This window comes from Panthera pardus, unplaced genomic scaffold, assembly GCF_024362965.1.
Source record: "Panthera pardus isolate Hobbes unplaced genomic scaffold, ASM2436296v1 HiC_scaffold_15, whole genome shotgun sequence".
Classification (NCBI taxonomy): Eukaryota; Metazoa; Chordata; class Mammalia; order Carnivora; family Felidae; genus Panthera; species Panthera pardus.
Genome location: NW_026526710.1, coordinates 37,640,801 through 37,664,333, shown reverse-complemented (window position 1 = coordinate 37,664,333; position 23,533 = coordinate 37,640,801). Strand labels below are relative to the sequence as shown.

The following is a 23,533-nucleotide window of genomic DNA, read 5'->3' as shown; positions in this document are numbered from 1 at the left end:
GCCCGAAGGTGCGTGTGCGCCGCTGAGTCTTCGGGACCAGTCTGCGGTCGCAGGGTAGGTTCGGATGTGGCGCCTTAAGTTTGGTGAACAAATTCTGAGCGGCAGAGGCAAGGAGAGGGCGGAGAAACCGGGGAGTTTGATCCGTTTTGAATTTAAAAAACAAAGAAAAACTACCCCCTCCCCCCCCGCAAGTCATTGAAAATCTTCAAGCTTCGCGGGATGATTTGCTATAATTTCCTCTAAGCATGACTTAAAAAAAAATCCTTTTAGTGTAAATTCAAATCGAAACCAACAAATCTTCAAATTTGGGCAGTTAGGGAAACAGTTCTTTTGCGCGTGCCAGACAAACCCAGAGCACAGAGCTTGCGTGGAGCATCTCTCAGCAGAAGGCAACATTTTAATAAAGCCCATGGGGAAACAGATTACATTTTTCGCAATGAATAATTCATGCGATGAAAAATATTGCCTACAGCCTGTCGACTTATATTATTATCATCACGTTTTTCGACTTAGCGTGCGGAAGGGGAGGCGTGCTCCAGTCTGACTAGGAATTGAGGGATCGATGTAAAACTCCCAGGCAGCAGCCAACGTGGCACTTGGGGCTCTTTGGTTATTTTCTCTCTACGTGGGGGGGTGAGAGGAACAGTTAGGACAATTTAGCGCAAAAGCACGGATGGTCAAATCTCTAAGGGCAGCGTTTGGAGACAGGTTAGGCGTGAATCGCGCGCGTGCCCTTGGCCTGGACCTCGTCCCGGGCCCCTTCTGTAAGGACGTGATGCCAGCAAATCCTCGGTGGGGAGGGCAGAGTGAGGGGTTTCCATCACAGTCCTCCCTCCCCCGGCTGCTTACTGGCAGAGGAAGGCGGCGCCGTGGGCCCTGAGAGCCGTGCCTTCCCGGATGGCTCCCGCGTGGGGTGGGGCCCGCCTGCTCCCCACAGCTATTGAATCTTTGTCTCCCGCCCCGCCACCCTCTTCCCGACTCCTTTCCTTGCAGTGGGAACCTAGGCGGCGGCCCGGAAGACGACTCAGAGCCTCTCTCCAAGCGCCACTCAGACGGAATCTTCACCGACAGCTACAGCCGCTACCGGAAACAAATGGCTGTCAAGAAATACTTGGCGGCAGTCCTAGGGAAAAGGTATAAACAAAGGGTTAAAAACAAAGGACGCCGAATAGCTTATTTGTAGCGATGAGTTACCAGCTACCCTGTGTATACAATCCTGACACTATGAAAAGTCACTTTCCCAACTGACTGAACAGTCATCTCTCATGTGTTCTATCCAAACATGTATTTATGTATGAAGTAAAGCCATTAAATGAATATTTTGATAATAATATTGTTTTTCTTTTTACAAAGCACTAGAGAATGCACAGATATACTTTGTGGACCAATTATTGATATATATATATATATATATATATTACAAATATATATATTAAGAATATATATAGGTATAATAGACAGCAGTTCATACAAAGTGTGCACAAGGATTGAAAATTCACCTGAGCTGTTTATGTTTTTATATAAAATAAATAGAAAAATAGACAATCATTGTTTTGAATATTACTCCTATTTTTATAAAATGGAATTAAAAGGATAGTATTTTTATCCATGACAGGCCTGAAGATATTAATACTGACCATTTGCTACTGTACATAATGATGCCCTGCTCCAGGGAGATTTGGAGGTAATGATTTGGGAGAATTGCTGAAGGGTGTTCTTTCCTAGTGAGTCTCTGGGCCAGGCTGCTTCAGTCCCAGAGGAACTCAACTAGGCACTGTCCCCCTTTGTCCCCCTCACTGGGTGGCAATTCCAATACTTCTGCTTTCTTTGGTTCTACTTTTATGTGTATTTGTCTCTCTTTAGACTCTCAGCCCAGAAGGAAATTCTCCTGATAAAAAAACAACAGCTCGATCCAAATTGTGCTTCTCCCCAGAATTCACACCACCCCCTGGGGAAAGTGTTGGGGGGTTGTACAGAGAAGGGAGACTTGGGTCTTGAAGCTCCCGTGAAGCTCCCTTTTCTGTACTTCCAGGAAACCCAATATCCCAAGGTTAGGGCAATTGGAACAAAGAGAAGGAAATGTAGGTATGTTGGAAGAGGCAGAGCATAAGGCAGTCGGAGGAGGAGGACCCTGGAGGGGGACTGGTTTGGAGCTGCCCTGCGTCTGGGACGCGCAGGGTAAGCCCAGCCCCACTGTAGGTCCTCTGCCTGACTGACTTTGGGCGCTGGATATTGGAAATGGATGCAAAGTACAATGTGTTTTTCTCCAGTGCTGTCAATGCTTCTCATCTTGTGAAATGACCAGGATACTCCCCTTTGAATACGGCTCTGTAGGAGCCATCCTTTTCTTTGGCGGTTTTCTGAAGACTCTTCTTTCCCACCCTTCTGCACTGTTGAAGTACCGTTTACCATTTTTCATTCATTTCTCTTAAACTTGTGAATGCTTCTTTTTTGGTTGTTTGATGTGAGTACTTAATTGTAAAGTTTAGGAACCCCTGTGTAGTTACCAGTAAGTAATTATGCACTAAATATGAACGAACCTTTTGTTTCTTGTTTATTGAGTTTGTAGGTAAAGTGTATTTTTCTACATTATGGCTTATTGCTTAGTAAAATTTATTTCATAAAACCAACCTTTGTCATATTAGAATGTGTAGTGTTCACATGTTGCTCAGTTTTACTTACTGATAAATCATTTAAACCTCATCTTCATATGTATGAGTACTATCTTATATTTGTGGTCAAGAGTGAAGTAAGCAAGCTCCAACAGACCCTGAGAACCTCCCCCTTTGTATCCTTTCCTGGCTACTGAAAGCATGTCTGTCTGTTTCCTATCAATTCCTTGAACATGTGAGTAATCTCTATAAACAAAAGAACCTTCACCCAGCAGCCAGATAAAGCTACAGCAGGCAAACAAGCCAAACTCCCAAAATTCAGGCACAAATTCTTTTGGAAAATAAAAAAAGAGAACAAGAAAAGATTAAACATTAGCTTGTAAAGTTTAAAGGACCTTTCCTTTTCCTTTATGGATTTGATTCAATATGAAGTCATAAATCAAAGAAAACAGAATTGGATTTGCATTCCCAGGCGGGATGGATGCTGCCAGGAGATCACATTGCAAGCAGTGAAAGCACAAAGGCATTCGATCTATGCCTGAGTCCTATGTACGGGATCAATCTTTCTTTAATTCTGCAGTCTCCTCAGGCAATGTGACACGGGATGCAGTTTGCAGCTTTAGTGCCTTTCTTCGCCTTTTAAATCGCCACGAATCACAGATGGCTATTTAGTGGCCCTACAATGCTGCAACACATCGGCTTGCATTTTAGTCTTAATTATTTGTTTCTTGGATAATGGGCAGAGTTTTCTGTATTTGTGTCAGCTGTTAGTGGTGAAATAGGGCTCTAGTTAACCTTTTATTTATGAAGTCTAATTTAGTGTTCCCGTGGCTAGTTGCAAGCATTTACAGTGATCACCCAGTTTAATCTTTTGTATACTTTTTAGAAATGCCAAGAGCCTTACTAACCTGGAGCAGATTTATGATATAGTGATAATTTAGGTAGATGTTAGTCTTGAAGCTCTTATTTTGTGTGCAACTGATTATAAAAACATCTTAACCAAGTATTATTACACACATGATATCTATAACTAGGACTTTGATAACTGTTATATAAAGTGTGTAAAATTTGTATGAATAAATTTTTGTAAACAATGCAACCTCGTCTAATGTTTGGAGAGAAAAAGACATTCAGGAAATAACTAAGATCTCTTAAAGTATTATATTTTCTTTAACAACCATAAGATCTTTCATGTTTGGAATATATAAGCATCCATGTATTTTCATAAATTGTACTTTAATATCTGCTTCATGTGTTAACTGAATTCAGCTAAAAATTTAGAGTAGCTACTCAGATGGAGATGCCTAAGAAGATATTAAGTTCATAAATAGGCACAGATGTTGGTACCCTTATAGGATGCACAATTTAGGTTAATTTCCATCCCCTATTGTATATATGCATTGCTCAGTATTCAGAAAGTTACTACCCACTGGTGGGAGATAGTACTTGGGTATTAGTTATGCTTCTAAAATAGCAGTCTAACATATTCTTTTATAAGTAACTCTGCAGACTAAATTGGTCTTGATAAAATTCTGTATAAAAATGACTTAAATAATCAGTTTTGGAGGTTTTAAAATATGTTTAGAGACCTACAAACAACTATCTCTGATTAAATTGCTTTGGGTGGAAGCAAAGAGAACATGAGCAAGCAAAAAGTTGATTAAATACCTTTAAAAGACAATGTATTTTATCTTTAAAGAAAAAGCTAGGAGAAAATGTGAACAGTCCTTTGGGGATTCTTTTGTTTTATTAATTGATATTAACAAACTTTAAAGCAAAGCCTTTTTGTGAAATTCCCATGAATTTCTCAATTGTGTTTATTTTGGAGCCCATGATGATTTCTGGGTTAAAAAAAGTATTGCAAGTCGCTTATAGTAATTCAAATATAATTTAATTTAAATTCCTAGACTTTCATCCTAAAATTAATGCTTTCAATTAATAAATCAATAAATATGTCACAGTAATACTAAAGAATGAGCAAAGCTCAGCAAGGATTCAAAAACTATCTTTAGAACTTAGCTCAGTATTTAAGGCCCAGAGTCATTCTAGGGAGGAGCTTATGATCTAGAGATCTCATTTGTAGTAAATTAAAAAAATGAATACAGTACAATTCATAATTACATTGTTTTATTGAATAAGCTTTTAGTTCTCCATCTTTAACTGCCTACCCCATGAAGCTGCTAGTGTGGTAAATGGAAAAATGAAGAAAATTAATTACTTTGGTTGGAGGCTGATAACTATCAAGAAAATAGAGATAACCACAGATTGGCTGACTTGGACTGAAATTCATGTATATAGCAATTTGCTATATTCTCTTATGTGGGATAAATCAAATGATGGTTTTTCCTTGGAAGACTTGATATATCTAGATACCCAAGAAGTGTGACTTATTTCTGTTAGGGCTGAGAATACATTGATTCAATACAATAAATATTTATTGAACACCTAAAATGGACCAGGCACAATGGTTGAGAAAGCTTAATTAACACCTGAGAGCTAAGGTAGTATTTTTCCAAAGAATATTCTTCTGCTACAAGATCATGTGGGAGACTTGTTAATAATGTAGATAGATTGCAGGCCTCCACCAGAATAAGTGAATCTGTGTTTTAAATAAAAATCCTAGGTTAATGGGCACTAAAGTTTGCGACCACTAGATTTAGAATTTGGTGACATAGATAGGCATTTATGTGTGCTGGGACTGGGTGTTTTTTTCTTTTTCATGTTAAATAAGCAGTAAGTCATGTTTTCTGTACACAGTAATAAATATATCAATAAGCTGTATTCTCCCAGGATGGGCATTAGGTTAATTGAAAAATTGCAGTATTTCCTTTAGGTCACTAAGGCCATAGTTAGCATCATTTTACTTCTATATTCTGGTTGGACATTTCTGTTCAAGGGGCTTCTGGAAGAAGAGTGATCCTATAAGTAGAGTACAAACAATTGAATCACATGACAGAGGGATGAATGAAATCACTGAAAGGAACTGTACAGCCAGTTGGCAGTAATTCCGTGGATCTAGAAGTCAACTTCCAATTGCATCATATCCAAATTTGGCTTGAATATGTCCCCACAACTGTTTACAAGAGGATTTCAGTTGGATGCCCTGCTATGACCTCAGACTCAACCCTACTGTTTACACTGTCATAAGATGGGAACCAAGATCAAGTCTGAGCTCTTCTCTTTCACTGTAACCCTTCTTGATGAAGGGAGATGCCTGCTCCTCTTGCTGCTTCCCAGTGGTTTGTAACTGGTCAGCCCACTGTGGTCATTCTTACTGTTCCCCAACTACAAGCCATCTGTTTTAGAAGGACAGATTCATATCCATCTTTGAAATGCTATTGCTCCTTTTCATCTCCCAACCATCCCTCTATGCCCCAATGTCTTTTCTCTGTTACCCTATCTAAATATTCTGGAAGGTCCAACTCATGCCCTCTTTTTCTAGGGATCTTCCTCAGCCTGTCAGAGTGACCATAGCTTCATTCCTCCCATTTCACCCTCACACTGTTCTCCCGTGACCCTTACCCTCTGTAGTACTACTTCTGATCTCTAATTTCACACTGCTTTGCCCTGTTTCTTAACTGTTTTATATGTGCATGGCTGTCTTCCCAGCTAGATGACCTCCTGGAGGCCATGGCCAGTGTGTTGCACTTGAGTGCCAGAACACTTCTGGGAACATAGTAAATATCTCTTGAGTGACTGAAATAACCAGAGGACTTACAGAATTCACTATGACATCTTCCACTTAGTCTAGTAGGACAGCAGCCACAAAGCCTTATGTAGGAAGTGAAATTACCTTACTAATTAGGTGTTCATAATAAATCAAACTAGATCTTCCTCCAGGAAAAGCTACATTTTTAATTAGACGTGTTCCTGCCATAAGATAAAATGAAATTTAAATTCACATATAGGCAAAAGGCTGCAATAGACTCAACCCACTAGGTCTTTATTTTCTCATTCTGATAAAGAAAAGGATCATATTTTCATGCTAAAGAGAATTTACCTTATGACTCAAAACAGTAATGATTTTTTCTTAAACTAAAGGAAAAAGGGATTTCTTGAGACAGAGACTGGGAGCTGGGTTGCCCTCAAAGTCATAATTTACAGAGTAGTTATCTGCAGCTGCCAAAGAAACTTGTCCCATCAACAGAGATATGATTTGAACATGAGTTTCATAGACAGGAAAAAGGACATAATGAAAAATATTTTTTAAAAACAATGGAATATTAGGTGATATTATCTGGTCTAAATTTATTTTCTTCTTGGCTATATCTTTGCTGTATATTACAGAATCCTAATTCAGGGAGGAAAATTACCTATAAACCTAAAAGAATATAGACAGTATGAAATGTATCTGTGCACATTTCCCCTTCTCTTATTACCTACCTGATTTTTGCTCCATTGACCACATGTCCCTCTTGGCTTTCATGAGACATTAACTTCACTTCTGGATATAACAAATCAGGATAATTGTACCCTTGACCACAATTCAGGGCTTGGCATGTGATCTATTTTAGGATGGTGAGATCAGAGAAGAATTTTTTTTTTCTGGAATTTTTGCTGGATTTTTTTCTCCCGGGAAAGAACTTACTATTTTCCTTCTGAGTGGTGTGGTATATAATGTAACGTACCATATAAGATGCCGGCCTTACAGTGGAGATGATACCATGAAAGAGAAGAGTGACAAGAAGAAAATTGTCTTTGACAACGTCATTGATCCCTTGAATCAAACCAACCCTGAAGCCTGAACTACTACTGGACTTTCCTGTTAAATGAGCCAACAAATCCCCTTCATTGCTTAAGCCATTTTTTTGTTATTTGTAATACCAGTTAGGACCTGTGTTCCAAGTAATGGAAAACTCAACTCAAGCTGGCTCAGTATCTTTTCTTCAGAATGCAGAAGAGGGTTTTAAAACTGGTATGCAAGGTTCCAGCCAACAGGAAGTTTTACAAATTCCAGTGCCTCAATATTTCAAAGACTTCACATTCTTTGCTAAAATTCTACCTTAGGGGTGCCTATGTGGCTAAGTTGGTTAAGCATCTGAGTTTGGCTCAGGTCTTGATCTTGTGGTCCTTGGGTTCGAGTTGTGAGTTGGGCTCTGTGCTGACAGCTCAGAGCCTAGAGCCTCCTTTGGATTCTGTGTCTCCCTCTCTCTCTATCCCTACCCTGCTTGCACTCTGTCTCTCTCAAAAATAACCATTAAAATTTTTTTAAAAAATTCTACTTCAATGTTTTAATATTTAAAATGATAAAATGCCTAGAAGTGAACCCTAGTAACTTTTTAAAACTATAGTAAGAACTATTCCTTTGAGGAGCCCTCCCCATCTTTTGCTATCAACTATGCTATTTCTTTGAACTACTAGTGTCTTAGAAGTGCTCTACTTCTGAAATTTTTAAAAAAACTCTGCTCTCTGGGGCACTTGGGTGGCTCAGTTGGTTAAGTATTCAACTCTTGACTTTGGCTCAGGTCATGATCTCGAGGTTTGTGAGATCAAGCCCTGCATCAAGCTCTGCACTGTCATTGAGGAGCCTCTCTCTCTCCTCTCTCTCTGCCCCTCCCCAAACCAGCCCCACCCCCTCTCAAATAAATAAACATTCAAAAAAAACCTTTGTTCTCTGAGTACAAACTACTATTTTGTCATTGCTGCCATTGCCTACACCCATGAAACTTGTGATAAAATGCAGTAGAGAGCCACTTTGGAAGACAGTTTGGCTGTTTCTTACAAACTAAGCATACTCTTACCGTAAGATCCAACAATCGGGCTGGATTTAGGTCCACACAGAAACCTGTGCATAGATGTTTTGAGCATCTTTGTTCATAATTGACAAAATTTGGAAGCAACCAAGATGTCTTTTGGTAGGTGAATAGATAAATAAACTATGGTATGTCCAGACAATGGAAAATTCAGTATTAAAAATAAATGAACTATCAAGCCATGACGAGATATGGACAAAACTTAAATGTGTATCACTATGTAAGCTCACTATATGATCATAAGTTTGGAGACAATAAAATGATCAGTAGTTGCTGGGGATGGCAGGTGGGTCTGGGCATGCGGTGGGGTAGGGAGAGGAGAGTTTAATAGGTAGAGCATAGGGGATTTTTAGGGTAGTGAAAAAGCTCTCTATATTATAATAATGAATATACCATTATACTTTTGTTCAAACCCATAGAATGTACAACACCAAGAGTTACCCTAAGGTAAACTATGGGCTTTGGGTGATTATGAAGTGTCAAAGTAGATTCATCCTTGGCAAAAACAAAAAACAAAAAATGTACCATTCTAGTGAGTGATGTTGATAATAGGAGATGTTATGCATCTGTAAGGGTAGGATATACACACGAAATCTCTGTACCTTCCTCTCAATTTTGTTGTAAACCTAAAACTGCCCTAAAAAAACAAAGTGTTCTGAAAAAAAGACAAAACTCAACAGAGACTCATTCTAGTCTTCTGACATTCTATCCTTCATTTTCCCAGGGTACCTGTTTCTTTCTCCCTTCACTATTTCCTCACCCACCTTGGATCAGTTTAATGACCCTCCTTGGGCCCCTAAATGCTTTCATTCTTTGACCATCTCTTCTATGGTCACTTAACACTTCTCAAACTTGGATTAACCCAATCATGTGTTTTCTCCTGGTTGCTGAAGGCTATTGGAAAAATCTTTGATCTGTTTTTTTTTTTTTTTTTTTTAATGTTTATTTGTTTTATTTTGAAAGAGAGACTATGAGCAGGGGAGGGGCAGAAATAGAGAGAGCGAGCGGGTGAGAGAGAATCCCAAGCAGGCTCCATGCTCAGCACTGAGCCAGATGCAGGGCTCCATCCATGACCATGACCTGAGATCATGACCTGAGCTGAAATCAAGAGTTGGTGACTTAATTGACTGAGCCACCCAGGTGCCTCTCTTGGATCTGTTTTCATCCAGCTTTGCTTATACATTTATGATTACCTATGTCTGTTGGATCTATAAAACATTCACTTCTCATCAGTTCTTTTTTCCATTTCCTGTACTTGTTCTTTATATTCTTCAAGATCCTTAGTTCATCTTGCCCTCGAACTTCATTGTTAACTTTGCCTTCCACTTTGTAAAAACAAAGAAAAACAAATCCCTCAGTTTCTTTGCCTTTATGACCAAATGTTTTTTCACTTCAAATTCCTATCTCAATTTCTTGCCATCTGTATGGCCTCCAAAATTTTACTGAAATTTCTTTGTATTCAATTGTCCCATATTTTCTGAAACCAATACCTCTGCAGTCCCCATCCTACATTATCTAGCATTCCTTCATTCCTGAAACTTTCTTTTCACTTGGTTCCAAGGACTTGAATCTCCCGGCTTTCCCTCTGCCCCCATACCTTTCTGTTTCTTTTCCCGGTCTTTTGCATTGCCTCCTCTTCCTTCTTAAATGTGAATGACCTCAAATTCTGTCCTTCCTCCTTTCTCTTAGGGCTATACTTTTACCTTGGATGAGCTCATCTGTGATGGTCTGATAGCGCCCAATTCCACAGCTCTTGTGAGTGAATTCAAATATCCAATGGAGATGTTCACTGGATGTCCAATGGGTACCTCAAACTCAGCATGTTCCCAATGAAATCATCATCCACATTTATTCCTTCTCTCTGGTATCATTATCCACCATGCTACCCATTCTCAATACCTCAGAGTATTCTTCTTCCCTTTCCTCCTCTTTATTGCATTCATTTAATTGGTCACTAAGTCTTATGAATTTTCCAATTCCATTTTCTGCAGAGTTCCACATTCGCATAATCTTTTGCTGTTTTTGCAATAAGCTTCCTAACACTTTGGCTCCAGTTACTCCTTTCTAGTCATTCTCCTCTGCCTACAGAATGATCTGTCTAAAATGAGATTGGCTTGTTCCCTATGCTGGCTTGAAAATATTTTATGACTTCCTGTAGCCCATTGGATGGAGTCCAAAATCTTTGGCCTGTTTTTAATAATTCCCCCTCCCCCTCCACCTACCTTTCTCTTCTTGTCTATCACCTTCTATTTATGGCTCCTCCACTTTGGAATGCTCTTCTACTCTCTCTCTCTCTCTCTCTCTCTCTCTCTCTCTCTTTTTAATGGTGAAATGCTACAAATCTTTCAAGGGAGGACTATCTCCTTTCTCTGTTTTCCCACTGAATTTCTTCAGACTGTTAGTTTAGTATTTAGTTGCATACATATCTTTTACTGTTAGGTTGAGAACACAAGGACCATAATTTTTCAACTTCCAATCCTTTTGACCTGTAGTTTCTGGCACATAATGGGCACTTAATCACTATTTGTTGAATTGGAATTAATCCCATGGAAGTTGTTGAACAATTATTCTCCACAGAAAACATAATTTAAGTTATAACATGAAGGATTTTGGTTAGATATTAGGAAGGATTTGGGCAGCAATGAATATTTTTTGAACAATGTGTCAAAGCTTACTCCTTTGAATACCTAAAGTGCTATGTGCTGAGGTGGTCTGAGTTCTGCAGGATTGTTTTCCTCTGTTTTTCTTATTCTCTTCTGATCCAAGCAGGTGATAAATCTTATGCTTTCAGGTTATAGATGGGAACAGTAACATAGAACTTGTACATAGTAGGTGCTCACTAAAAGTTGTAGCCTGGTTAAATGAATATGAACTTGTTTTTTAAGAAAATATAGCCCACCAATTTAGAGCCCTATTCCTGATAGTTTCTCAAAGGGCCCCAAGTATATTTGACCTCGTGCATTGATATGTGTGTCTCCAAAATTTAAGCTTTGATGAGAAGTGGAAAAAAAAAAAAAAAAAGGAAAACATTCAAACAATAGACATGAGACTTTCTTAAGTGGTTGGGAATTTTCCATCTCACTTGCAGATGCAGATGTTCTTGGATGATCCCCTGCTAAGAACTCTTCTGGCTATTTCACTTTGAGAGTAAATAGGGATCATCAGAGTAAGGCAGTCTGACTTCTTTATTGTCATATACTTTCTTGCCTGTGGAAACCAGATGCTTGGTCCTACAGCGAGGTGGGGAAATAAATGATGCTCTTAGCATTAATTAGATGGAAGCTATCTTGGGATTGTGATTTTGCAAGGGGCACATCTTGCTCATATAACTTTCATAATTATGGAGGAAGCTGATGATTCCATTTGCAGATTCTATACTCTGATCATGAGATTATTTATTGTGCTTCAATTAGAGAGAGGGAAGGAGAAGAAACAAAAATGTGAACCAGTTCAATTTGCTGATTGCCAGACATCCTGGTAGAAAGGCTGTTGAAAAGGATATTGAAACTGCCAAAGCAAGGCTTCTAGATTCCCATAAATCTAATCAGTGTGTGTTTGTCTCTATTATCATCAGTATTGGGGAGAGATCCTGTTTTTCTTACTAGGATCTTTAAGATATAGTAAGGGAGAATGCTATTTTTTATTTTATTATTTTATTTTATTTTTTAATTTTTTTAATGTTTATTTATTTCTGAGACAGAGAGAGACAGAGCACGAGTGCGGCAGGGACAGAGAGCGAGGGAGACACAGAATCCGAAACAGGCTCCAGGCTCTGAGCTGTCAGCACAGAACCCGACGCGGGGCTCGAACTCATGAACGGTGAGATCATGACCTGAGCCGAAGTCGGACGCTCAACCGACTGAGCCACCCAGGCGCCCCGAGAATGCTATTTTTTAAAAACAGTTTTAAAATTTTTGTAATTTATTATTTATTTTTTAAATTTTTATTCATTTGAGAGAGAGAGCATGAGTGGGGGAGAGGGACAGAGGGAGAGCGAGAGAGAAAGAAAGAGAGAAGAGAAGCTTAAGCAGGCTCCATGCTCAGTGCAGAGCCCGATATGGAGCTCGATCCCACAACCCTGTGATCATGACCTAAGCCAAAATCAAGAATCAGGTGCTCAACTGACTTAGCCACCCAGGAACCCCTAAATTTTTTAAAAAGTAGGCTCCACGCCCAATGCGGGGCTCAAACTCACAACCCTGAGATTAAGAGTCACATGGTCTACCAACTGAGCCAGCCAGGCACCCCATTTTAAAAACAGTTTAAAGTTAGCAATTCTATTTTAATGAGTAGCTTATGTCCCTGACATTACTGTGAGGAAGGACATCCTGCCTTGGGAGGGAAAAAAATAAATTTATGAGGTAAGTGTTTGTCTGTACCTTGAGATAACTGATTTTTAGTCATTCTTAAGAAGTTATCCCTGTGTAGACTACAGTCATTTAGACTTTAGGCTTAGTTTTGTTTTTCATTCAAGTGATTTAAAAACTGTAGGCAACTTGATCACCCAATTGTTGCAAGACTATTCAATTCAAGTCTCTGAATGTATCCTTTCTGGTTCCTTTAGATGACCCTGAAGAAATCTTTCAAAGAACTGGGCTAGAGACTTGGTGAAAATAAGCACTTGGACACCTACATATTCTATCATTATTGTGACAAGCACAAAGGATCCATTTTTAGCAAAGGATATCAGAAGATATCAGGCTGGAGGAGGTTTGATGAACATGGTTTCCCAGGTCTTCTAGTTCCTTAGGGATGTGCTTGGGAGGGTAGCCTTGGTCATTTGCTTGCTCAGGCGTAGGTCCTGTCAGGTGAAGGGAAGCCCAAAGTCATAGATTTCCAAATCTCTTTTACTCTCAACTACAATACCCTATACCATCAGCTTAATTACTTTATATGGTTACAAAAACTACCTTTAGCAAGCTACCTGTGTCTAATATCCTGATGTATTTTTTTATTTTACAACCGTTTGCCCTAGTGTGCATAGATTATATAATAACGATTAGACACCATCAGTTTCCAGTCACGTGGATTGAACTATGTGAGGTTGACCAGTCTGAACAGACACAATCAGTTCTGAGCAGGACCAGCTACATATTATGTGGGGCCTAGACAAAATGAAAACATGGGGCTCTTTCTAAAAAAATGATTAAGAATTTCTAGGCAACAACAGCAGAGTATTAAACCAAGTGCAGGCCTGTTCTGAGCTCAGGGTCCAATATGACTGTATAGGTTGTAAGGTCACAAAGGTTGCCCTGGTTCTAGATCTAGGCATGCTGAGTATAGTAGGCCTTACTAGAGCCTACCCTAGAACCCTGTCTTCATTTGTTCTTAAATGCTCTATCCTTATTGTGTATATGTGTGTGTGTTATTTTAATATGCATATAATTTTATTGTCAATTCAATTTGCCATTTACAGTGAAGTAGAGAATAGATTTTTTTTTAATGTTTGTTTTCTTTTGAGAGAAAGAGAGAGACAGACAGAGGCCTGAGCAGGGGAGGGGCAGAGAGAGGGAGACACAGAATCTGAAGCAGGCTCTAGGCTCTGAGCTGTCAGCACAGAGCCTAATGCAGGTTTTGAACTCCCACACCATGAGATCATGACCTGAGCTGAAGTTGGATGCCTAACCACTTGAGCCACCCAGGTGCCCTGAGAATAGACTTTTTTCATTGTGGTAAAAAACACATGAGATCTACCCTCTTAAAATTTTAAGTGTCCGGTACAGTATTGCTTACTATAAACACAATGTTGTACAGCAGATCTCTAGAACCTTTACATTTTGCATGACTGAAACTCTCTGTACCCTTTGAACAGTGATCCCCCATTTGCCCCTTGCACCAGCCCTGGGGCAACCACCATTGTACCGTTTGATTTGGTGAGTTTGTCTACTTTATTATTATTATTTTTTAAATGTTTATTTATTTTTGAGAGAGAGAGAGAGAGAGAGAGGAGAGAGAATGAGTGGGGGAGGGGCAGAGAGAGAGGGAGATGGAGAGAGAGAATCCTAAGCAAGCTCCAGGATGGGCGTGGGGCTCAGTATCATGATTGTGAGATCACGACCTGAACAGAAATCAAGAGTCATATCTTAACTGGCTGAGCCACCTAGGCACCCCCTGACTAGTTTAGATACCTCACATAAGTGGAATCATGCACTCTTTGTCCTTCTATGACTGGCTTATTCACTTAGTATAATGTCCTCAAGTTCCATGCATGTAGAATATGACAGGATTTCCTTCTTTTTTATGACTAAGTAATATGCCAATGTGTATGTATGTACCCTATTTTCTTTATTTGTTTATCCATCATTGGACGTTTAGGTTGTTTCCACCTGTTGCTATTTTGAATAATGTTGCAGTGAACGTAGGAGTGCAAATATCTCTGATCTTCATTGTGTTCTAATTGGTCTAAATATCACTAATAAATAACAGTACATTCTTTTGGAAGTAGAGTTCACCTATTAAATGAAGAAAATAGAATAATTTGACTGGTTTTGTAGGTTACTCTCTATTGAAATGACCACTTCAGATTACCCAACTGGCAATGCAGGCATCAAGCTAACATTCCAGAGAACTGAACTCATTCTGGGAAAATGTAAGATAACCCAGGCCCCACAATGGATGCTCTGTGAGGTAAGGGGCACATGGTGCTACCTCACTGTTCTCCATAGGACTACATTGCATCAGCAGAATAAAGAAAGATACCACTCTGGAAAGGATGCTCTGAGACTGAGTAAATATTTGCCAGCAGGGCCTCAGCTCCTCAAAGCAGAGAGACCTGGGGCATTCAGCTGCGAGGACATCTCTATTAAGGGCTAAAGCTTGAGTTACATGTGCTAGCGACGTCTCTAGCAGCAACAGCAGGCTCTTTGCTGATACTGGAATCTGTTTTCTTATTTGCCTGAATCTTAGTTGTTGATTAGATGCCTAATTAGAATGTTTCTGGGCCTTTTACTTATACAATCTTGTTTTGCTTCAGGGAGAAAAATGGGAAAGTTTAGGTTGCAGCAGTTCCCCTTTGTGAGGAACAAATAGCTTGGTGAAATATGCAGGTGGAAAGGGAAAACAAGAGAGAAAAGCAGCTGAGTGAATGCTAGTCCAGCGGTGATAGATTTTCCAACAAGCTCTGGGTTCTTCTGGCTTTCTCAGTTTCTGTCACTTTGTTGATCAAACCCATGAGTTGGTGAATGAGGATAATGCTTCCTTTTATATAGACAGACCTAAGTGTATAAATCACCTACAAATGCTGTTAGGCTATTTGGACCTATAGAGGCTTCATTGAGCAACCTATGTATACTGTGAATTACTTCTTTTTTATTGTGGTGCTGAACATTCCTTTTGTTCTAAAATTCTGTGACTCTCCAATCATTCATGACAATGAGGAGTGGCTACTGTTATCACATTTTAAACTTGTGAGCCGTTGTGGCTCTCTCCTCTCTAGCAGTGTTGCTCAGGAAGGATCAGGATAGAGTTATGAGAAGGACTACATAACATGGACCACTGGGATACAGCTGAGGAGGGAGGTCATGGCCCCAGGGGAGTGAAAGCAAGTGGAACACACATTCAATGAATCAGCAAGGCAGTTCTGTTATTTAGGAGTGATAGTGGGCATGAACATGATCCTGGCTCTTGTTTTGTGATCTTCTTTCAGGAGCTGGGAAACCAGCCTTTTATTGGTCTATTGCTTAGAGTACTGCATCCAGGGTACTGTGTTTTGGTCTTCACATCTTAAGGTATGTGTGATAAAATTGGAAAGGGACCACAGATGAGCAATGGAATTGATTAAAGGCATGAAAAATAGGACTTATGCTTTATCAAGATATATCAAAGGAGTTGTGGCTGTTTTACTGGAGAGGAAATACAGAAGGGATTCTTAGTAGGCTTTGAAGTATTAAATATAGATTGAAATGGCACTGATTATCTCTTCTTGAGCAGACCTAAGAAAGCTAGTGGAAAGCATTTAAATTAGATACAAAAGAACACCTTTTTAAGAGGAAAGAGACATGGAAATGAGTCTCTTAAGGAAATTGAAGAATGCTTCGTTTTCCCTGTTAATGGATAGGCTAGGTGACCACGCGGGTTAGATAATTGAGGCTTCAGGGCGCCTGGGTGGCTTGGTCGGTTAAGCGTCCAACTTCGGCTCAGATCATGATCTCACGGTCCGTGAGTTCGAGCCCCGCGTTGGGCTCTCTGCTGACAGCTCAGAGCCTGGAGTCTGTTTCAGATTCTGTGTCTCCCTCTCTCTCTGCCCCTCCCCTGTTCATGCTCTGTCTCTCTCTGTCTCAAAAATAAATAAACGTTAAAAAAAAATTAAGAAAAAAAAGATAGTCGAGGCTTCTCCCCAGATCTGTTTTCCCTGGTCTCAGATCTTCCTTTGACGCCACAAGAAGATGTTAACAACATTCTCTCTTTGATTAGAGGGTTTGGGATACTTTCCTTACCTATTTTAACATTTGCCTCCCTCTTAAGTTTCTCCTTTAGCCATTTGCCTTATGTTTACAGGGATATCAGGTCCCCTGATATATTAGAGCAGCCTATTGACTATTGCTAGGAAACCTGAGTCAGTTCGGGCCACAGTTAGTGGAAATACAGTAATGGAGTATAAACACAGCTCTCTGTGTCAGAGGGGACAGTATCCCCTAATGCTTGGCCTGACACATGTAGACAGAAAGATGTAACAAGAAGATGCGCTGGATTTTGAAGACCATGGTTTGCAGCCCGGTTCTGCCATTTACTAGTTGAGTGACCTCAGGGGAGTCACTCAGTTACTGAATCTCATATTCTTCCTCTATAAAATGAGAATGAACATAACAATACCTACTTCACTGGGATTTTATGAGATTCAAATGACATGAGAAAGTTCTCTGTAAACTGTAGACTCCCATGCAGCAGTCAGCCTTGATCACTGGCCAGGGTTAGCCTTTTGCTGATACTCACCTGGCCTCTGGTGTCCCTGTTGACTCTTCTCTGCTACTTGCTCCCTCATGCTGAGACCCTCATGTGGCTGCTTGACTCTCCAGGTTTCTGACTTCCTCCTCCCAAGCAATATTCAGGGCTTCTCAAGCCTTTCCCTCTGCAGCCTTCCTTTTCCTCATTCTTTCAGAATCCTAATCTCAAAGAGATGACAATAGTGGGTGGTAGTGGGTTGATTGGATAAACTAACCTCTCCAGTCACTTGGATTTTTAAATGCGCAAACTTTACAAGAGAACGTGTTATACTAATCCAAGCAAAACACCTTAGTCTTTAAGAAGGCCCTTAAAGAATGAACATCATGCTAATGATAACTGGAACATCAGGCTTCTCTGACAAGCCTATAGGTGAGTATCTCTATTAGAGAGACTCCATTAATTCCCAAGTTACACTGTGCCATATCTGCCTGCATAGCTCACTATGAATGGCATTGTCTAAGGAGAAGCCAGGGACAGGGTCCCCCTCCTTGACATACACACTTACACACTCACATAGCCTTTCTGAGAACAGTCAGTTTGAGGTTAGGCTGGGGGCAAGTCAGAGAGCTAAATTCTGAAAACTTGTCAGTAAAATAATGCTGCCTCTTAAAATAGCTCAAGGATGTTTCTGTGCAAGGTGCATTCTGTGGATATTTGCATACATATTATATTAATATAATATATAAATATAAAATCTATGTCTATATGTAAGGTATATCTTTAGCTACAGCATGTATAAAAACACATATTTAAGCACATGCCCAAATAGAAGTCATGAAACAAAAATGATTGAACTCACATAAGTTATAATATTTATGTCCTAAGGATGGCTAAACTTAGCTACAACATCTAATTTGCAGTGACGTCTTTCTTTAACAAGTTTTATAAGAGGGATGATTTAAGTCAAGGAAGAACAGTGACTCATTCACATGGTGGGCCAGTGGCTGAGCTAAGTTTAGAATAGAAGGAATGCTAGGATCTTCTGGGGCTTAGAGTTTTACTGTGAAGTCATTTTGCTCTTCCACACTTTCTTTTATCATTAGTTTAGGTAAAACTAGAACTTGTAATGCAATAGCAAAATTCTCATTTTCCTTATTTAATTAGTTCACTTAATATAGCTCTCTGTTTTAAATTCTATTTTGGGACATCATTTTAAATAGTTTGGGTTTGATTTGGTTGGTTTGCAATTCATGGTAGGAGATACCACCAAGTTGATTTTTACCTTTAAACTGTGACAAGGGTAGGGGTGCCTGGGTGGCTCAGTTTAAGCATCTGACTCTTGATCTCAACTCAGGTCTTGATCTCAGGATCATGAGTTCAAGCTCCAAACTGCAGGTGAAGCCTACATTAAAAAAGAAAAAAAATATGACCAAGGTAAAGGCCTCCAACAATTAGATGTGGAAATGGAGAGACAATTGAGAAGGGTAAAAAAATTCTTTTGCTCCCAAAGGGAGGAGTCAATGATTTGAATAATACACTATCCACATTCATTCAAAAGCTCTCATTTACTACATGAGCTAGGTACTAGGGCCATAAGGGAGAAAAATTGCCCTCAAGGAACTCATATTATTCTGGAAGGAAGAAGGAAATGCAAATAATTGTTAAACAGGGAGAGAAATATAATAGGAGAGGTAGACAAAAACCTTACTGTGGGAACAGGGAAGAAAGATGGAGCTGGTGGGGCACAGGTGGCTATTGCAAGTGGTCATCAACAGGTGCAAGGCTTGGGAATGTGGTGTGCGTAGAGCAGTGTGTGTGTGCAGCAAGTACTAAGTGGATAAAATCCCTTGGATTTTAGTAGTTGGAGCCGTTTAAATGCTGAAAGTTTGCCTCCAACTGAAATTGCTCCATGGGAGGCTGAGTGGATGTGGCAAAGGGAGGGAATCTGGAGTCTATGACCTTTTAATATTCTTAAATTTGTCTCTAACTGATTCTTAAGATTCTCCAAAAAGTAATCAGATACTTTTGCTTCTGATAAGGTAAAGGGTAGGTCAAGACTTGTGACCTGCATACCTTTTCCAAACATGCTTCATGCTGAAGGGGAGCAGAATATGCTACCCCCCAAAATGCCACTTTGGCATATTGATTATTTTAAATTAAACTTACTTAAGAAACAGCTAGTACAAGAAAGGAACTCTAATCTCCTTTGTCCCCCTGAAAGGAGGAAATAAATCTTCCAGGTGAAAGATACCCTTCCTGTACCTGGAGGGTAGAAGGCATCCTTATCACCAGAGATTGGGAATTCAGGGCTGAGGTGGCTGTATAAACAAACCTTGTTACTTCTTTACTAATCTGCTACCCTAAGCCAAAACTCCTTTGTCTTCTCAATTCTTTACAAAATTTATTGTTTCTTTGTCTAAAAGGTATAAAAGTTACCTGCTTTGGTCACTTTTTTGAGTGTCATATTTTTATGGGCAAATTAAATTTGTTTTTCTCCTTATTCTGTCTTATGTCAATTTAATTATTAGACCAGTTAAAGAACCTAGAAGCGAAGAAGGGAAAAATTTTTCTACCCTACAGTACACCATGGTGTAGGGCAGCGGTTCTCAACCTTGACTGCACAATCTTAATGTCCAGACTATGATCTAAACCAATTAATCAGAATATCAGGGTAGGGGAGAACCCAGACATTAGCGTTTTTAAGGTTCTCCAGGTGATTCCAATGTACAGCTAAGATTGGTCATCAATGGTGTATGGTAAAGTATCAGCATTACATGGAACTTGTTAGAAATGCAAATTCCCTGTTCCCACCTGAATCAGAACTTCTGGAGATAGGGCCCACCCGTCTGTGTTTTAAACAAGCTCTCTAGGTGATTCTAAAATTCAATAATCATTGGTCTGAGGAGAGTGTTCCAGGAACTTGACTTTCTTAATTGACTCAGCAACTTCAGTCTTCACAGATTTTCTGCCTGGGACTGACTTTTGCTACCATTACCTCCTCTTTTCTTGGCTTCTTGGTCTGAATAGGAGTCAACAATTCCTCACTTGTTCCAGCCTGGTCAGAATTTTCAAAAGGACCTTTACTGAAGGAAAGCAAAATGGGAAAAAATAATATTCAGGAGCATAAAAGTCATTGATTATTTAGTATATGGATAGCAAACAGTTCATTAAAGTATATTAACTTATTTATTTAATATCTGCATTGAATATCAGAGACACAATGATAAATTAGAAACATCTTCAATGTGAAGGATCTCAGGGTTCTCAGGAAAGACCAATATGCAAATAAATGTGTGTAATGAAGCATAAGAGATGCCTTCATAGAAATCTGGTCTTGGGGTGCTTGGGTGTCTCAATTGGTTGGGCTTCTGACTCTTGATTTTGGCCCAGGTCATGATCTCTGGATCGTGAGATTGAACCCTGCATCGTGGCTCTCCCTCTCTCCCTCTCTCTCTTCCTCTCCCCCATTCTCTCTCTCTCTAATTTAAAAAACATTTAAAAAACTATGGTCTTCTTCATGCGACTCATCAATAGAGGTGAGGACAGGTTTTGGGGGACTCAAAGAATACAAAATTATGAAAAAGATTAAGTGCAGGTCTTGAAATTCACTAGCTTGCTGGTAAATGTAATTTTCCTCATTGCAGTTTAGGTGATAGCCTCTTCCAGCCAGGACCTGTGTTAATTTTTCTCAGTGACATATCCTCTGGATAGCACAGTGGGTTGCACTTGGTAGGGACTCAGTAACTATTTGTTGAAAGAAAGAATAAATCTATGCAGATTAAGGAGGAGGAACAAATTAGTTTTATCTTTACCCAGCCTGAGAAACCTCCAACTGCAATGACTTTGGTTTGACCTTGGTCCTGTGGAAGGCCTGGAGATATCTCTATCATCCATAGCTTACCTTTTTCTCTCAGGGCTCCTGTGAAACCTGGAGTGTCTATACTGATATTATTACCTGGTTTTCTCGTTTCCCCCTTAAAGTCTGGACATGTGGGTGAGAAAGGTCCATCCCATCCTAGCTTCAAGAGCCCTGCTGTATTAGGTTTGTTTGTTGGAATGTTATTGATATATCTATCTAGGCTTCTTTGCTCTGGCTTCTGAAATTATTCTACTTGTTCTTGGTCTGTATCTCAGGGTCATGCTTAATTTAGCTATGCTTAGTCATAAACCAGATGGTAATAGCTGGTTACATCAATTGGTTAAGCTTGGCTTTCTCAGTAGTCTTTGGATATAATCTGATTTGATTATATTTCACTATATGATGCAAGATGGTGAACTCCATCTTTACTCAGCATCGAAGATTTATTTCCATATTTTCCATCCTCAGTCAGACTGTCACCTCTATTTGCTTCTCCCCTCTGTGATTGCCTACTCACTTTCAGCATTTGGTTTAGGTTGTATATCAATTTAGACCTCATTTACATAGTCTTCAGGCAAGGCCTGACATGACCCAAGCAGAATTTGTACTCAGAGCCTTTGCTGCTATAATTCTCCTGGGTATTCTTTATAAAGCGACTTGGCACAATTTCCCATTGCCTTGGCCACACCTTCAGTAATACAGTTCTCGCAAGTTTGTGACTGTGTCTACAGGGATCTTCATAGTTACTGCTTTATCTTGTTGCCTTTGGGATTTCTAGATGGCTTTGCTAAAACTGCTTAACATTTGCCTACTTTGTCCCATCTTAAATTTTTCTCTATTTTTGGACATTAATTTGTTTCTACTTTAAAAAGCTATTACATTCTGGGGACACCTGGGTGGCTCAGTCAGTTAAGCATCTGACTCTTGATTTCGGCTCAGGTCATGATCTCATGGTTTGTGAGTTTGAGCCCCGCATTGAGCTTTGCACTAACAGTGCAGATCCTGCTTGGGATTCTGTGTTCCCCCTCTCTCTGCCCCTCCGCCAATTGTCTCTCTCTCAAAATAAATAAAAATAAACTGAAAAAAAGCTATTACATTCTGGAGTGCTGGTAATAGTCTGCTTTTTTTTTTTTTTTAATTTAATGTTTATTTATTTTTGAGAGAGAGAGAGAGAGAAAGAGAGAGAGAGAGAGACAGAGCACAAGTGGGGGGGCAGAGAGAGAGAGGGAGACACAGAATCCAAAGCAGGCTCGAGGCTCCTCGCTGTCAGCACAGAGCCCAATGTTGGGATGTTGGGCTCTAACTCATAAGTTGTGAGGTCATGACCTGAGCCTAAGTCAGACGCCCAACTGACTGAGCCACCCAGGTGCCCCCCACCTTTTTTTTTTTTTTTTTTTAATTTTTAATGTTTATTTATTTAGTCTGCTTCTTTAGTTGGGTGATGGCTACATGGATGGGTTCAGTTACTGAAAATTTATTGAATTGTATCCTTCTCTATAAGTACATTAACTTTAATAAAAGGTAAAAAACCTTTTAAATGTTATTAAAATGTGCATATTTGTACACAAAGCTTTTTATTTATTTCAGTTTTATATGCATATGCATAAAGCTACTCAATTATAAATTTTTAACTTAATTTTACTTTATTTTTTTAAAGTTTATTTATTTGAGAGAGAGAGAGAGAGAGAGAGAGAGAGAGAGAATATGTGTGAGCTGGTGAAGGGCAGAGAGAAAGGGAGAGAGAGAGAACCCTAAGCAGACTCCATGCTGTCAGTGTGGAGCTACAGTGCGACTCAATCTCATGACACAAGAGATCATGACCTGAGCCGAAATCAAGAGTCAGATGCTTAAATGACTGAGCCACCCAGGCGCCCCTAGATTATAAACTTTTTAAAGGCTCCTGCTAAATTGCTTTCAAAGGAGTATGAGTTTACACCCCACCTTCAGCAATAAGTCTTATTACTTAAAAAAAAAAAACAAACTTTGATAATATATAAGTAAAACTGTTTCAGTATTCTAATTTAAATTTCTTTAGGTGCCCATATATTTGAACATAGTCTAATTTAGAAACTTCAACTTATAAAATTAATCTTTATGTATGTTTACACATACATACATATATGTTTATATATACACACAAAACACGCAAGGATAGGCATTATTTTTTTCTTAAGTGAAAGCCTGTGTACATTTTAAGCTAATAGAAAGTCACCTTAAAATAGTGGGCACCATTGTTGAATGTCTACAAGTTATATATTTAAACAACTAAGCTCTAAGGATAAAGAGATTCTCTTAGATAAGATTTCATTAAACATTCAAATGGTGAATATTTTATTTCGACTTAATTGTATTTCACTTAAAAGGTTTCAATCTCTTTGTAATTTTGAGCACCTAAGAAAGTCTTACTTGTTCTGGCACATTCTGAA

The 23,533-nt window shown here is 39.3% G+C and overlaps 1 protein-coding gene across 2 annotated transcripts in view; it reads left to right on the top strand.

Annotated features, from left to right (window-relative positions):
* Positions 1-3,711, top strand: part of ADCYAP1 (adenylate cyclase activating polypeptide 1) — a 74,657-nt gene extending 70,946 nt beyond the window's left edge. For both annotated transcript variants that reach the window (XM_019418349.2, XM_019418351.2), the window contains one exon: positions 994-3,711. In XM_019418349.2, coding sequence (XP_019273894.1) covers positions 994-1,183 — 190 coding nt within the window. In that variant the 3' untranslated portion in view covers positions 1,184-3,711. The remainder of the gene's footprint in view (positions 1-993) is intronic.
* The last annotated feature ends 19,822 nt before the right edge of the window (positions 3,712-23,533 follow it).